The sequence below is a fragment of the Gallus gallus genome, chromosome 4 (assembly GCF_016699485.2).
Source record: "Gallus gallus isolate bGalGal1 chromosome 4, bGalGal1.mat.broiler.GRCg7b, whole genome shotgun sequence".
NCBI lineage: Eukaryota > Metazoa > Chordata > Aves > Galliformes > Phasianidae > Gallus > Gallus gallus.
Genome location: NC_052535.1, coordinates 17,160,449 through 17,174,647, shown reverse-complemented (window position 1 = coordinate 17,174,647; position 14,199 = coordinate 17,160,449). Strand labels below are relative to the sequence as shown.

Below are 14,199 nucleotides of genomic sequence, written 5' to 3'. Positions count from 1 at the left end.
GGTCTCCAGAATGAAACTTGTCTACCTTTCTAATTATTCTTAAAAGCAAAATACACTTTGCTTTTCTAATTGACTAAGAAAGAACGGTGCTTCCAAGTCCACTTTCCTAAAGAAAAATTTGAATTTGAGAAGAGTCCTGATGTGATTTTTTCTAAACTGACCTAATTAGCTTCATACAGCAGAAGCCTTTGCCTGGATAAGGATCCCCTCTCAGGCAAGTTGTAGGTCAGATGTGCAGCAGTAGTTCCTCAACAGCTACGAGCTGCTACTTTCCAATGCTGTGTCTTCCAGTTTTCTGTAGGGATCGAAGTCAGTCACAGCAGACAAAAAAAATGAACAGTGAACCCTTGAGTGGAAAAAAAAGGCAAACACAGAACCAACCCCGCAGAATAATTTCACAAAAATAGCTAAACGTTATAGCTGAAGAACCACAGAATATTAAGCAACACAGACTGGTAATTACCAGTACGCACAAAAAAATAAAGCAGAAGCTAACTATAGGAAGAACTGGTTGCAAAAAGAGTTTCCTGCACCAACCGCAGGAGAGCTTTACCAGATCTCTGAGCTGTGATCTGAGCTTTGCCCTGTGCGAAGGATCCGCCAGCAATGCTGAGGGCAGAGGAAGCCCTGGACACACAGCTGGCGGTCCCAGCAGGCAGGGTCTGCCCTACGCTGCATAGCCCCAGCCCAAGGCCTGCGCTCCCATGTGTGCTGCTGCCTCCGCTGAAGCCAATGGAATATTCACTGCTGGATTCACTGCATCTGGATTTACTCTATAAAAGCCAAATTTCTTTAAGTGAATCCCACTTTGTGCGAAGTTTTACAACCCAAAGCTATCGCCCATTGGAAATTAGTCTCCTCGTACGGCCGTGGATGTAGGGCAGATGGAAACAGAAAGCACTTGCTATCCTGACTGACTGTAGAGAGGCATGTGCTCGTTGACATATGTATAAAGGACATGTAGTGACGGGACGAGTGGAAATGGCTTTAAACTGAAAGAGGGCAGATTTAGACTAGATACTAGAAAGAAATTTCTTTGTTGTAAGGGTGGTGAGTCACTGGAACAGGTTGCCCAGCTAGACTGTAGATGCCCCCTCCCTGGAAGCATTCAAGGCCAGGCTGGATGGGGCTGTGAGCAGCCTGCTCTAGCAGCAGGTGTCCGTGCCTATAGCAGGGTGGTTGGAACTAGATGATCTTGAAGGTCTCTTCCAACCCAAACCATTCTATGATTCTTTTCCCCTCACTCATGACTTGTTACTCAGGATGTCATATCAAACTTTCCCAGTCAGGAAACATTGCTAACTTGCATGACACCAAATACTACAAGGTCCAAGGTGCTATGGATAAACATGTGCACACATACATAGACCCACATTTTCCAAACTGTATGACTGAAATCCCTGGGCTCAGCCCTGAAGCTACAAGCGTCAGTGAAGCTGCACCACAGCCTTTCTTGAGACTCAGTTCCAAAACCAGTTCTCATTTTCTCAGCTCTGAACACTATCTAGTAGTTTGTAGATTCTAATGGCAATAGGCTGTCCAGACAGCTGCAGCCCATCACAAAGCAGCTGTCAAGAAAAAAAAAAAAACAAAACAAAACACCAACAAAACAGAACAGCAAAACAACCTAAACATTCCACAAGGCATCCAATGAATGCAGGCAGCTGGGTGGAGAAATGCCTCTATCAGTAGCAACGTGTCTGTAACCTGGCTTATATGTATAATATAAACTTCCAAAAGTGGCACTCCTGCCTAAACACCTTCCTCTAATTGTATTCACATTAGACTTGACTCTGAAAATTTAACCTTCTACCATGTTAAAAATAATTTCCTTTTCCTTGCATGTTCTGTCATCCACACCCAGACGCAAAAATGCGCCACTAGGAGCTCGTTGCTCTTTCAGATAAATTTGGGAGAATTTGTGCAAGGCCAGATAAAACTCTACAGCACTGCCAATGCACGTATTTAAATATCACAAATACTAGGTTTCCATGAACAACAAAAATGTCTTTCAAAAAAATAAATCAAAGAACATACAAAAACAATGCATGAGCAAATCTACTTCCTGAGTGTTTTCTATTGCCTTCTAGTTTCTGAACCTTTGGGGGCAGAGAGGGATATGGAATTACAGAGATCTGCAAGCTTTCCTCCTGTATCAAAGCCAGATGCTTAGCCAAGTTTCTTGCTCTCCCAAGAGAACTAGGCTTAGAGGACTGTGCTGCCCTCGCATCCACCCATGCTTTAACCCGTCAACACATTTCAACCCCAACTGACAGACAGAAGCCACAAAGACAAGTAAAATCCAATATGCTCTGTGCAAACTGTAGATGAGCCACCCTCCAAAGAGGAGGGCTGCAGCACGGCCCCTTGCCCTACACTGCCTACTGGCTGCCCACAGCCAGTCCAGCCCACCCTGTCTAGAGCGTGGCAGGCACACATGCAGACCACAGCCGCAGCAGAGCCAGGCTGTGCCCATGGGCTAGCACAGACTATGAAGGACTGAGCAAAGGAACTGGACTGCTGAGGTTAGGGGTGAACAGGGTAAGGAAGGACAAACTTCAAAGCAATTGCATTTTCTTAGCTTTAGTTTCTTCCCCACCTTCCCCTCCGAAAAGGTATAAACTTCAGGATTTCCTTTAATGCAAAAATGGATTTATCATCAACACTTGAAGGTTTCTCACCCTTAGTCTTAGCAGAAACACTATGAAAGTGCTATCATGTTTGCACCACTGAAGGTTATAGAACATATGTATTTTTGACATCTGTTTGCACAAGAAAATAGCTATATACCATAACAAAGCATTAAAGGAACCCAAACATCAGCATGGAAGGGGTTCTGAAATCAGGCAGGAAATGGCTCACCAGCACTGATTTTTATTTGCCACTTATCTGCCTGATGAGTGCAAGGTGAGCAACCTCCTGTCACTGTTAGCATTTTACATGCACTTGGAAGAAATAAAACAAATGACATCACCGGAAAAGGACTGGAAAAAAACAAAGTTCCAAATAATTATTTTTAAAGACTTGGCTCGCACACATGGTTGACCCAGTTAAATTAGAAATGTATTTCCAGCTCAGTTTTGTAAAACGTGGACATGCTCACTGGCTTGCATCACTTTTGTCTGTCACTTCCTTTTCGCTGATCCATCCACACTGGACATCATTTTCCAAAGTGCTCTGCATAACTCTGGCCCTGCTGTTTCACAATGGCTTTAACAAATGAAGAAATGAAGAGAGAGATTAACGCTGAGTTCTTTTACCTGTGCAACCTATGGTAGGGAATCTGCTTTAGCAAGGAGGCTGGACTCAATGATCTCTTGGGGTCCCTTCCAAGCCCTGTAATACTGGGGGTTCTGAATTTTTCCCTTACCAGGTTTGAAGATTTTTGTTGTTATCGTTGTTTTTAAATAAAGGATTTGGTTTAAGAAAGTCAGCAGTTAACATTGGTGAAAAGCCTGACTGGTGCTAGGCTATCCACACTAACTGGCACTGCAAACATGGGCCAGAGCTGGGGGTGGGTGCAGTTGGTGGTTTTGCCCTTGCAGCAGCCATAAACAAGGGCACGTTTCTGTGGCAAGGCAACAACCTTCTACCTGCTACTGCTTCCTATTGTTTTTGCCAAGAAAGTCAAGAATAATAATATAAGAAGCTATTTTCTGCCAAACCACGGGAGCGCTGTTGTTCTGCTTAATCACCAGCTCCATGCACACACCCAGTTATGTAAAAGCAGCAGCAGAGATTGTACAAATCAGCCCAGAGCAAGTGGGTTAGAAACGCCAAGCCTCAGAAGCACATCTGTAGAAATGAATGGCTACACCGATGGTCAACACTGATATGGTAAACCGAATAATGGGGAATAAATAAAAAATCCAGAGGCAAAGTGCTCCCGTCATCTCACATACTTCATACCCTGCTCACCAATGAAGCTTCCTTCAGTGGCTGATGATGAACAAACACAGGCATCTGCAGCCAGGCCACGAGCCAGACACGGCTTATCAGGTCCCAGCCAACCCTAGGAACACCTAGAGAAGAGCACAGTCAGCAGCCTGCCCCAGGGGGGGTGAAAAGTGCAGAAGCAGCAGCTTCCCCGTTTCTCTTTCTGATCATGCTCCCTGTTCTATAAAGAGGTCTCTGGAAATGAAAATGCTTCACTCAGTCTCTGGGGAGTTTTTATGAAGTACAATGACTACAGAAAGTGAACAGTTTAGATAAGAGGGCACTGTATAACGCCACAACTTGCTTGGCAGCAAAGGAAGCCAGAGAGGAAGGAAAACCTACCACTGGCATACGTACACCAGTAATCAGAGAGAACAACCTCTCTGGAAGTTCCAGTAGCGTTTATACACAGTGACATTCTACCAGCCAGGCTTAATAATCAATCAATAATCACAGCTTATTTCGCACAGTGACATCTCCATCCCCACCTCCTCCAGGCCAACAGTCCCAGTCCCGCCCCAGCCCAGACATGGGGACAGCCCAGTGCTGCCACTGCTGTGCCTGTCAGAGTTGTACTAGGAGCCCATCTCAACAATATAAAGCATTCTATACTAATAACATCAAAAAAGAGAGGCCTGCCATAATTCTGTGCTGTAAACAATACAGCAACTCCAAAAGCTCCAGAGTGTCAAGCTGCCTTTAATCTACTCGCTGTGACACCCAAAGCCCATCTGTGTGGCAGGCAGGATCAGTGCCATGCAGGCTCCAGGCATCACTCTGGGCTGACAGGGTGACAGATACTTTCTTTCATTGCTGGTCAGAGATCTGTGAATTTGGAAGAAGTCAAATGACATTAGAGGAGTTAAACAGGAATTTGTTGTGCCTCTGAGCAGCCTAATGAATGCATCAGGTGTTTTGCAAACACATCTAAATGAACAGTCCCCAGCTGACAACACATGCACGCGTGTACGTGCAGATTCCTGTGCAACAGGAAAACACGAATTTCAACATGCAAGCCATGGACACAGACCATACAAAGTCTTTCACCAGGCGGGTACCTAAAAAGTGATGTGAAGCAAGAAAGGAAGTCAGGAAGAGAGGGAAGGGTGAATCCTGAATCCTCTCTCTCCAACCTTTATTCTCCAGAATGCAGGATGAGAGACCTGAGTTTCCAGCTTTTGTTTTGCAACTTCCTTTATCCCAAACATTCCTGACTGAAGTCTTTCAAGTGTTTAAGAGAGAGGAAAGCTGGTGCTTCTCTTCATTCTTTCATCCTTTCTCCACATTCAGGCATACTTACAGACAGCTGGCTACAAGACATTTAGTTTTTCCAGACCTGATCTATTTTGGCCAAGGAAACTGTCCCAGCTGGGCAGCCAGAAATCTGCTGCATCCTGTGCACACGCACACCTCCTCATCACCTTGTGAGCCAGGAGCTCAACGCATCTGCGGAATGTCAGGTGTACTTAGGCTGATATGCACACGCACAGCAAGCCCAGCGCTGCCCACATGTACCCACTACAGCACGCTCTGCCATGTCCAAGCTGCCAGGACTCATAGCTTCTAGGAGCACCACAACCTCCTTGGGCAACCTGCTCCAGTGCACCACCACCCTTTGTGTGAAAAACTTCCTCCTAATACCTAACCTAAACCTCCTCTGTCTCAGTTTAAAGTCATTCCCCCTTGTCCTATCACTATCCACCCTCATAAACAGCCATTCCCCTTCCTGTTTATACACTCCCTTCAAGTACTGGAAGGCCACAGTGAGGTCTCCCTGGAGCCTTCTCTTCTCCAAGCTAAACAAGCCCAGTTCCTTCAACCTTTCTTCATAGGAGAGGTGCTCCAGCCCTCTGATCATCTTAGTGGCCCTCCTCTGGACCCACTCCAAGAGCTTCACGTCCTTCCTGTACTGGGGGCCCCAGGCCTGGACACAGTACTCCAGATGGGGCCTCAAAGAGCTGAGTAGAGGAGGACAATCACCTCCCTTTCCCTGCTGGCCACCCCTTTTTTAATGCAGCCCAGAACACAGTTGGCCTTCTGGGCTGCAAGCGCACACTGCTGGCTCATGTCCAGGTTCTTGTCCACCAGGACCCGAGTCCTTCTCCGCAGGGCTGCTCTCAAGGAGATCTTCCCCCAGTCTGTATATATACCTGGGATTATAAAAAAATCATCCCTCATTGCATGAGGCAAATGGTTCGGTGCACCTATCTCATGTTTTAGTTTGCTCGTCCTCTTCTGCAGAGCAAAAAGCACAGCCGGGCCCTGCTCCTACTGCCAGCAGTGCATGCAGGATGGGAACCCTTCATCTCAGCAGTGGGACATCTCAGTCCACAATACCTACCCCTGCCCTCTAATATTGATATAAGGGAATCAGGCATCTGCTGATGTTATTTGGCTTCTGAGTGCGGAGCATTTATAAAGAAGCCTCTTACGATAAATATTTCATGTTAGACTGGAAAAAGCAAATATTAAAGCACAGAATTTTTCTCCTGGTTCTTCTCTTTTTCCATGTTACAAGACAACATCACGGACAATCTATGTAAATAATACATTACAGAGTCCATTACCTAAACCATAGGCATATTTATTTTATATTGTTTTTGTTGCATATTTTAGTATAATTGTTCACATGTTTTAAGCAAAGAATAAAAGAAGAGTAGAAAAATCTACTCTAGTAGAAATAATCAGTAATTTGGTTACTTTTTTTTGCCATTATTTTTAAACATCAGGAAAAAATCCATGCCAAAATGCAGTATAAACAAGCCAGTTAGGAAGTTCCTTATTTTCCAAAGACAACTATGTGTTTCTCTTATGTTCTTTTTCTCAAAAATTTCCCACTGTAACAAAAGAAATGCATAGAAAAAAAACAACACCCAGCACCTAAACGGCTGATGACAAATGTAGCAAGTGAGTAACTGTAGTCAGATAATGGGATTTAGTCAATTCCAGTATTCAGCATACTCAACAAAACGTCCCTATGCTGCTGATGTTCTCACATTCGGTTGTAAACATTCCTCACAAAATGGAAATTCAGAAATATAAGAGTTCATTAATATTTACATACATATTATGGCGATGCCAAATTACTCCAGTATGACAGTGCCTTCTTTTAGCGCATACAGTACGAAGGACAACCTATGAAATATTAAACATCCCACTAAATTAAAATGTTTGTTCATATGAAGGAAGCAAACAAAATGCAATGTTTTGACGTTTCTGAAGCAGAGCTTCCAAATGAAAGCCGACACATCTCATAAAATGTTGCCACCAACACTCCTCCTGAACTGAGTGCGTTCTGACTCGGATGGAGCCGTTTCCGAACAGCGTGGTGTTCAATAAGCAGCTGCTAACCATTCTACAGCCAGCTCGGCAAGTATACCAATTCCTTTCAAACAGAATCGCGAGACACTTTACAAAATAAGGATTGCTCCATCAAAATAGCTGCAGTCAGGTGGAGAGCCCTGGTCCCCAGGGACATTTTGAGCACCCAGAGTTCCAAGGCAGCTCAGAGCCTTGGCTGATGCTTTGGAAGCCTAGACAAGTAACAGCACAGGAGGAGTTACTCTGTGCTCACCCTCACCTCCAAAGCCTGGCCTTCCATCAGGGCAGCAGTGCCTCTGCAAAAACATTGCCCAGACAGAAGAGAAGACAGGTAGAGGCAAGAAGGAAAGCTCCATCCACTGATCTGCAGCTGCCCCACGTCAAAACTCTCTCTGACCTCTAAGAAGTACTCTTCTGACATCGTGGGAGTGCCTAACAGGATGGGCACAGAACGCAGGCTAGCTACGCATTAGCTAACACAATCACGTGTGCAGGGAACTGGGAAGGTCACTAAGTTTGCTACGAAGAACGTCTGCTGGATCATCCTCTCTCTGAGATCTCAGAAGTTTGTAAGGCTTTGTGTTTGTTGGGGAAAAAGGAGATGAGGCAGGAGTGGCCTTTGAAAACGTGCTTCTAAAAGAAATCTCAAAACCTTTCAGGGATTTCACAACACCAGTAGGGTTACAAGGGCAACATCAGAACACAGTGGGTTTTAAAAAATAAAATAATAATAAAAAAAACCATGCTACAAACAGCTGAAAATTAGTTTTTTCTTCATTTTTATTCTTAAGACCTATATTTGCAGTTCTGCACAGGCCAGGAAAATTAGCACTGGCCAGCAGACTGAGGGCAGCTGAACACCAGATAAAGGAAGGATTTTATCACATTTATGGATGTTATAATTTAAAATCACTTATTGAAAAATGCATTACAACAGAACAAGGGGCCAGCCTGCGCCTGTGCCCACTGCCTCAGCAAGCTGTCCAACCCAGCTGGCAATGAAAGCCAGCCTTCTGCCCCACTTCCTCACCCCCATTCGGAAGGGCAGGATTACTGCCTGTCCGGCCAGGCTTCACTGCTGTCCACCCAGGCAGCTGCAGCTTGAATAGCTGTGCTGTGGCCAGGCACTGCCCCACCTGGCTCGGAACCCAGCAGGAAGACAAGTGCTGCTTTCTGCTGGGTGCTGGAACTGCAACACCCCAGGGAACGCCCCAGAAAAGGCACTTAACAAAGGGGTTGCTGCTGCTGCAAATCAGCTGCGGCCCCATCCTGAGTGCAAGGATTGACCACAAAGCTTCCTGACACAAGTGCTTCTATCTGCTGCTGGATGGTCATCAGAGGGCAAAATTACATCTCTACAGTTACAAGGAGGCAGCTGGTAACACAAGTGCTCATGGAGCATGTCCAGAGAAGGGCAATGGAGCTGTGAAGGCTCTGGAGCACAAGTCTGATGGGGAACGGCTGAGGGAACTGGGATTGGTCAGTCTGGAGCAGAGAAGGCTCAGGGGAGATCTTATTGCTCTCCACAGCTCCCTGAAAGGAGGTTGTGGTGAGGTGGGGGTTGGCCTCTGCTCCCAGGTGACAGTGGTAGGATGAGAGGTGATGGCCTTAAGTTGCTCCAGGGGAGGTTCAGTTTGGATATTAGGAAGCATTTCTTCTCTGAAAGAGTGGTAATGCACTGGCACAGGCCGTCCTGGGGGGTGGTGCAGGTACCATCCCTGGAGCTGTTCAAGAGCTGTGAGATGTGGCACTGAGGCACATGGCCAGTGGGCATGGTGGGATATGTTGGATGAGGTGAACTTAGTGTTTTTTTCCAGCCTTAGTGATTCTGTGGTTCCATGATTTTGTGGCATTCCTACTCCACTCAAGGACAAGCTGGGAGTGAATGTGGGCTCACCTCTGCAGAGAAGGCATTTCAGAGAGGGCAGAACAAACCACAAGGTGCGTTCTGCAGCTTGAGCAACCTGACATCAATTCTAAAGGCCTGTGATTGATTCAAAAAGGTATAGTTACTAAAGCTAGCCTGAACCAGGACTTAACACCTAAAACAACGCACTGAATTCCTGCTGTTTAAAATCAGGAAACATTCCATGTTCCAAAAACTTCCATGCAAAGTGCTGGCCACTGACCCATACCTTCACGTGGGCACAAACCTGCTAAGCACTCATATAATCATGGGGGTTGGAAGGGACCTTAAAGCCCATCCAGTTCCAACCCCAGATGCAGGATGGGATACATCCAGCAGCTCAAGCTGCCCAGTGCCCCATCCAACCTGACTTCAAATGCCTCCAGTCAGATGTACTCAAACCACTACAACCAGTGTGAGGTACTAACAGCACAGCTATGTGCAGGACTGGGGGGATTAAGAGGCTGAACTTGTTTTCTACCATGCTTAAATTATCACCAGTGCTTTTTTTTTTTTTTTTTTTTTTTAAAGGATATTCTCTTAGCTTCAAAATAGCATGTCCCAGTGCCAACATCTGAGCTCAAAATGCCTCCAGTTTATGACAAAAATGCACTGCGCTCTCCCATGTGGACTTTCAAGTTGAAAACATGGAGGAGCTGGAAGTGGCAGGCCTGACAACAAAATATTTGCAAGGATTTTACTATTCTCTAATGGCTGATATGGCACATCTAATTATTGTACGCTGCTCTGCTCAGTCAGAGAGCCTTTATTGTATTAGAAGCACACCACAGCTGAGAGGTCTTTTTTTCACATTCTTACTCTTCTATTTTTGATAAACTAGCCCTACACTTAAGAATCTTAATTGAATTCCTCTAAAATATTCACTAACTAGAACCAGGACTTCATGAGTTGCTAATTAATTCCACATGTATTTTAAATTCCCGTGCTGAATATTGTTTAGCATTACCATGCAATTAAGCAGAGAAGCCAAGATTAAAAAAAAAAAAAAAAAAACCTGAAAAAAATTACTACTGGACTCAGGTTCTGATTGAATACACTGAACCATGTTACTTATTTTTTATATATATATATATATAAATATATAAATTAAAGATATTTTCACTACTGTTTTGCTTATTCTTCAAGTCACACACTATCTATCTGGCAACACTGATGTTGGGTATGATATATCCACTGAGATTAACAAGTCCTATACACACCACCCAAGTGTAAAAAGCCATCAGGAACATAAGGCACAGAGTACTTCAAGTCTAGAGAGAACTCCCTTCCAAAAAACACAAGGGTGACATAAAGAAATTAATTTTAGGTAAGCTCCGGCTGTTGTTCAACTCTCAGCACGTCTCCCCTCAAGGTCTGGAAGCATAAGCAAACCTTACTGAATTGTTACACAAGCATGGGCTTTGACGAAGCTGAGGATTGAGGAAATAAGATCACCACCAAATTGTTCATGACGGACAATGATACCTTAAGAACTGGCCACAATGAAGTCACTCATGAGAAACAGTTTGAGTACCGACACCCCTAAGTAGCTTCTCAGATGGTTTAATGAGAAGTCCAAGACAAAAAATTCCAGTATTGGCATGTACCAAGTACTACCAAAGGGGACAGTAATCCCTGTAAGAACACTCAGCCTCTGAGATGCGCTAATTTCAGTTCATAAGCACCACAGCACATCAGATCTCATGACGATGGCACTAGCACATATTAAGTTCAGACTTTTTCCTGAATGAAGCCCCTGCTTCCAGGATGAGCAGCTCATCTCCACTGTCTGCTCACACTGCTGAGCCCAGGACACACATACCGACTGCTGACTTCAGCAGGTACGCTGCAGCAGCACTTTCTTGTACACTGCTGTCTACCATTAACTCATTTTGCAGATGGACAAGATCACAGAATCACGAATCATAGAATGGCGTGGGTTGATAATCAACAACACTACTAAAAACCCAAGTATAGAAAATGAATAGACAAACACTCCTACCAACTGTTCGTGAAGCAGAAGAAACGTTCTGTCATTTCTATAAAGAACGACCACTTCTCTGACCAAAACAGTGCCTTGAAGGCTAAGATTGGCTTTAAAAGCATAACTGACCACAAATGCTAACAAGATGCCCTGAGATGATATGTCATTTGTAATCTCTCTTGGCAGCAGTCTGGAGACTCTGAAGTTGCATTTCAGCTGTGAGAGGCATCCCATCATGTGGCTGCTCCTGACTGCCTCAAAGAGATCTCTTGGGAGTTTTCAGCCTATCCACATTCACCTTCTGGACTGCACTGGGCATAATGGTAACGTTCCTTAACTTGAGCCTTCCCTTAACTGCCTGAGGCACTGCCTTCACACTTCGCAGTTTAGCATGGTCTTGCACTCTTCCCATGGAGTATCAAATCTTCCTGAAAAACCACACTGCTTCTCCCCTTCCCCTTGCTCTCAATTACTTCAGCCAGCTATTCAATGAAATTTAATACAAAGAACTTGGCAGACAGACAGCAAATTAAGATAAACTGAAAAGTCGTACATCCCTGCCACCATACATCAACAGCAGAGTAACTCATCACTCACATCAACCATTGAAGTATGATTCACTGCCAAAAAGCAGCTGTTTAAAAAACAAAAAGGCACTTCCTTATGCAGACGTGCTTCCTTTACATACCCAGCATCTTATCTGACCATATAGAAATAGAGACATCAGTTGTGCAGAGAGACTGCAAGATAGTTCTGTTGCTTCTCCTCTTTGCTAATCCCCAGCAAGAACACTGCTTTGTCTCCATCAGTTGCTTTACTGGGAATCCACATCTTCCTTTTTCAATTTCACAGCCCCAAAAGAGCACTCCTCTCAAGTTCTCTGTGCCTTCAGACTCTGAAAAACACAATCATTCTGCATGCCAAATAGCTGCAGATCTGTCATGGTTTATCATCTGTCTGCAAGACTGTACTCCAAAAAGTCAGCTCCTGGATCATGCCAAAGCTACTGGCCTCTCATTTCCCATTCTGCCCGGAGATGCTGGCCCCAGAAGAGGGAAAAACCACCTTGTTATGATAAAAGAAAGTCAGAAGTCCCAGTCAGGTGCCTCTCCACACCAACAAATGAACAGCATGTACAGACGTTGACCTCATTCAGCCCATGAAAGCTTTCTCAGAAGGTTGAGGACTGCCAGAGTCCAGCTGAACTAGTAGGATTAGGAGCAATTTATCTTGTTAACTAAATCTTGATGACTGAAAAAAAACAACAATATGAAAGCTATAAACTGAGAATCCTAACATCTCCTCCAGAGTTGGACCACAAGCTCAAGAGGAGTGTCTGACTCAAACAACGCACCCAAATCAGGTGCCCAGCTCTCCCTTTCCCTACAGTCACCTGCCAGAAAACTGACCCTGCAATTAAAGCAGAGCACTGAAAACTAAAAGACAGAAAACACATTAACAGGCTCCTATGGAAGCCACAACAATGATGAGTATGAAACTCAGAGCTGAAATCTTTGCAAAAAACAGTATTTCACATGCATGCAAAAAATTACAGTTTACTTACTACTAAACACACAAGAACAGACAGAGCTACAGCTGACACTGTTCTACACCAAGGCTGACACAAGATCACCATCTAGTTCTTCATAGCAGTAGAGTACAACTGTGAAAGGAAAACAAGAGCATCCCTATCATTAAAGTTCTGGAGGTAGTGGGAGTGGGCAAAGGATTATCCAGATGAGAACACTGCTAGCTCTCTATTGCAAGACAGAGCCTTGGGCACGCTAAGGCCAGTCTGCTCACCCACAGTGCTTGCGAAGGTACTACCTCTAACAGCATACCACAGTGTCACCATAATGCAGCAACTACTAGCAAATGAAAAAGATGCTATTATCTCCTACATTGCTTCCCACAGCTCTACTGCTGCCCCAAAGGACACCTGCCTGCAGCTTCCCCCAGCTGCTTTGGGAAGCAGTTACCAGGCAAGGGGACTGCAGCTCAAAAGGGAAGCGAAAGCCCAGAGTTTGCGGGTGACACCTTCAGCAATCTCACTTCCTCCCAGAGGACAGCCACAAGCTCATGGCAGAGCATGGGAAGCCCAGAAACTTCTCTTTGCAATTAATGGAGTTGGTGCAGGGCCTGGATGCCACCTGACCTGCACTTCAAGCCTCAGGAAGCAGGGGCATGAAAGAGCAAATCTACGTACTTCTCCAGCTGCCCCAAACGCCTTCACTGAAACAGCCACTGTCTTCCCTTCCCTGGGCTCACCCAGAACTGCCCTGTGCATGGCTCTGTTCTTCAGACTTTGGCACCTGGAAGCAAGTAATTAGCTGAAAAACTCATCTGCCATGTCAAGAGATAACGAAGCCCAAGTCTCATGACTTCTAAGCACTATCTGAATTTTTAATATCTAATTCATACTTTTCCAGAGGCTGAAGTTGCCAATGCTGGAATGGTTACACCCTACTACTGCATAAGTTGTCAACAAACCCTCTAGCTTTCAGGCAGTTATTATATGCAAATCCTGACCTTATGACATCTGTAGACAGCTCCAATGTTATCACTGGTACAACTTATACCCCTTCCATTTCGTTTAGAGGACATTGAACTGGAACTGGTACAGAACAATTGACTACAAACAACATCCTCCTCCAACAAATCTGTTAAACATTATTTTCTAAATTCAATGATAAATCCTCTAAATTTTATTTTCATTTTTATGCAGCTGCATTTATTAAAACACAGAGACTTCTGAGTCATCTTCAGAGCCAAGCAAACAGTTTAGTAATCTTGAACATACTTTATTTAGACTGAAATATGCCTTACTTTGATGAAGTGTGATACTACGTGTATCTATTTCTGAACACACAGAAGAATCTGATGCCTCCAAAAAATGAAAACATGCGCTAGTGACGTGACAACATATGTGGACAACCAGGATTGCTTTATAAATTAAATATTTATGATCTCAAGCCTACACTTTAACTAGATAAACTACAAAATGATTACAGTATTCCCTAATATGCTCCATCAGTTCTAGCAGTGAAAAAGC

General features: G+C 44.5%; 1 protein-coding gene across 4 annotated transcripts in view; it reads right to left on the bottom strand.

Moving 5' to 3' along the window:
* NRK (Nik related kinase) overlaps window positions 1–14,199 on the bottom strand; it is a 102,438-nt gene that overhangs the window by 78,196 nt on the left and 10,043 nt on the right. Inside the window, exon 3 of one of the 4 annotated variants that reach the window (XM_046940040.1) lies at window positions 3,919–4,022. The exons of the other annotated variants lie outside the window; for them this stretch is intronic. Coding sequence (XP_046795996.1) covers window positions 3,919–3,963 — 45 coding nt within the window. The 5' untranslated portion in view covers window positions 3,964–4,022. The remainder of the gene's footprint in view (window positions 1–3,918; window positions 4,023–14,199) is intronic. 4 annotated transcript variants of the gene reach the window in all.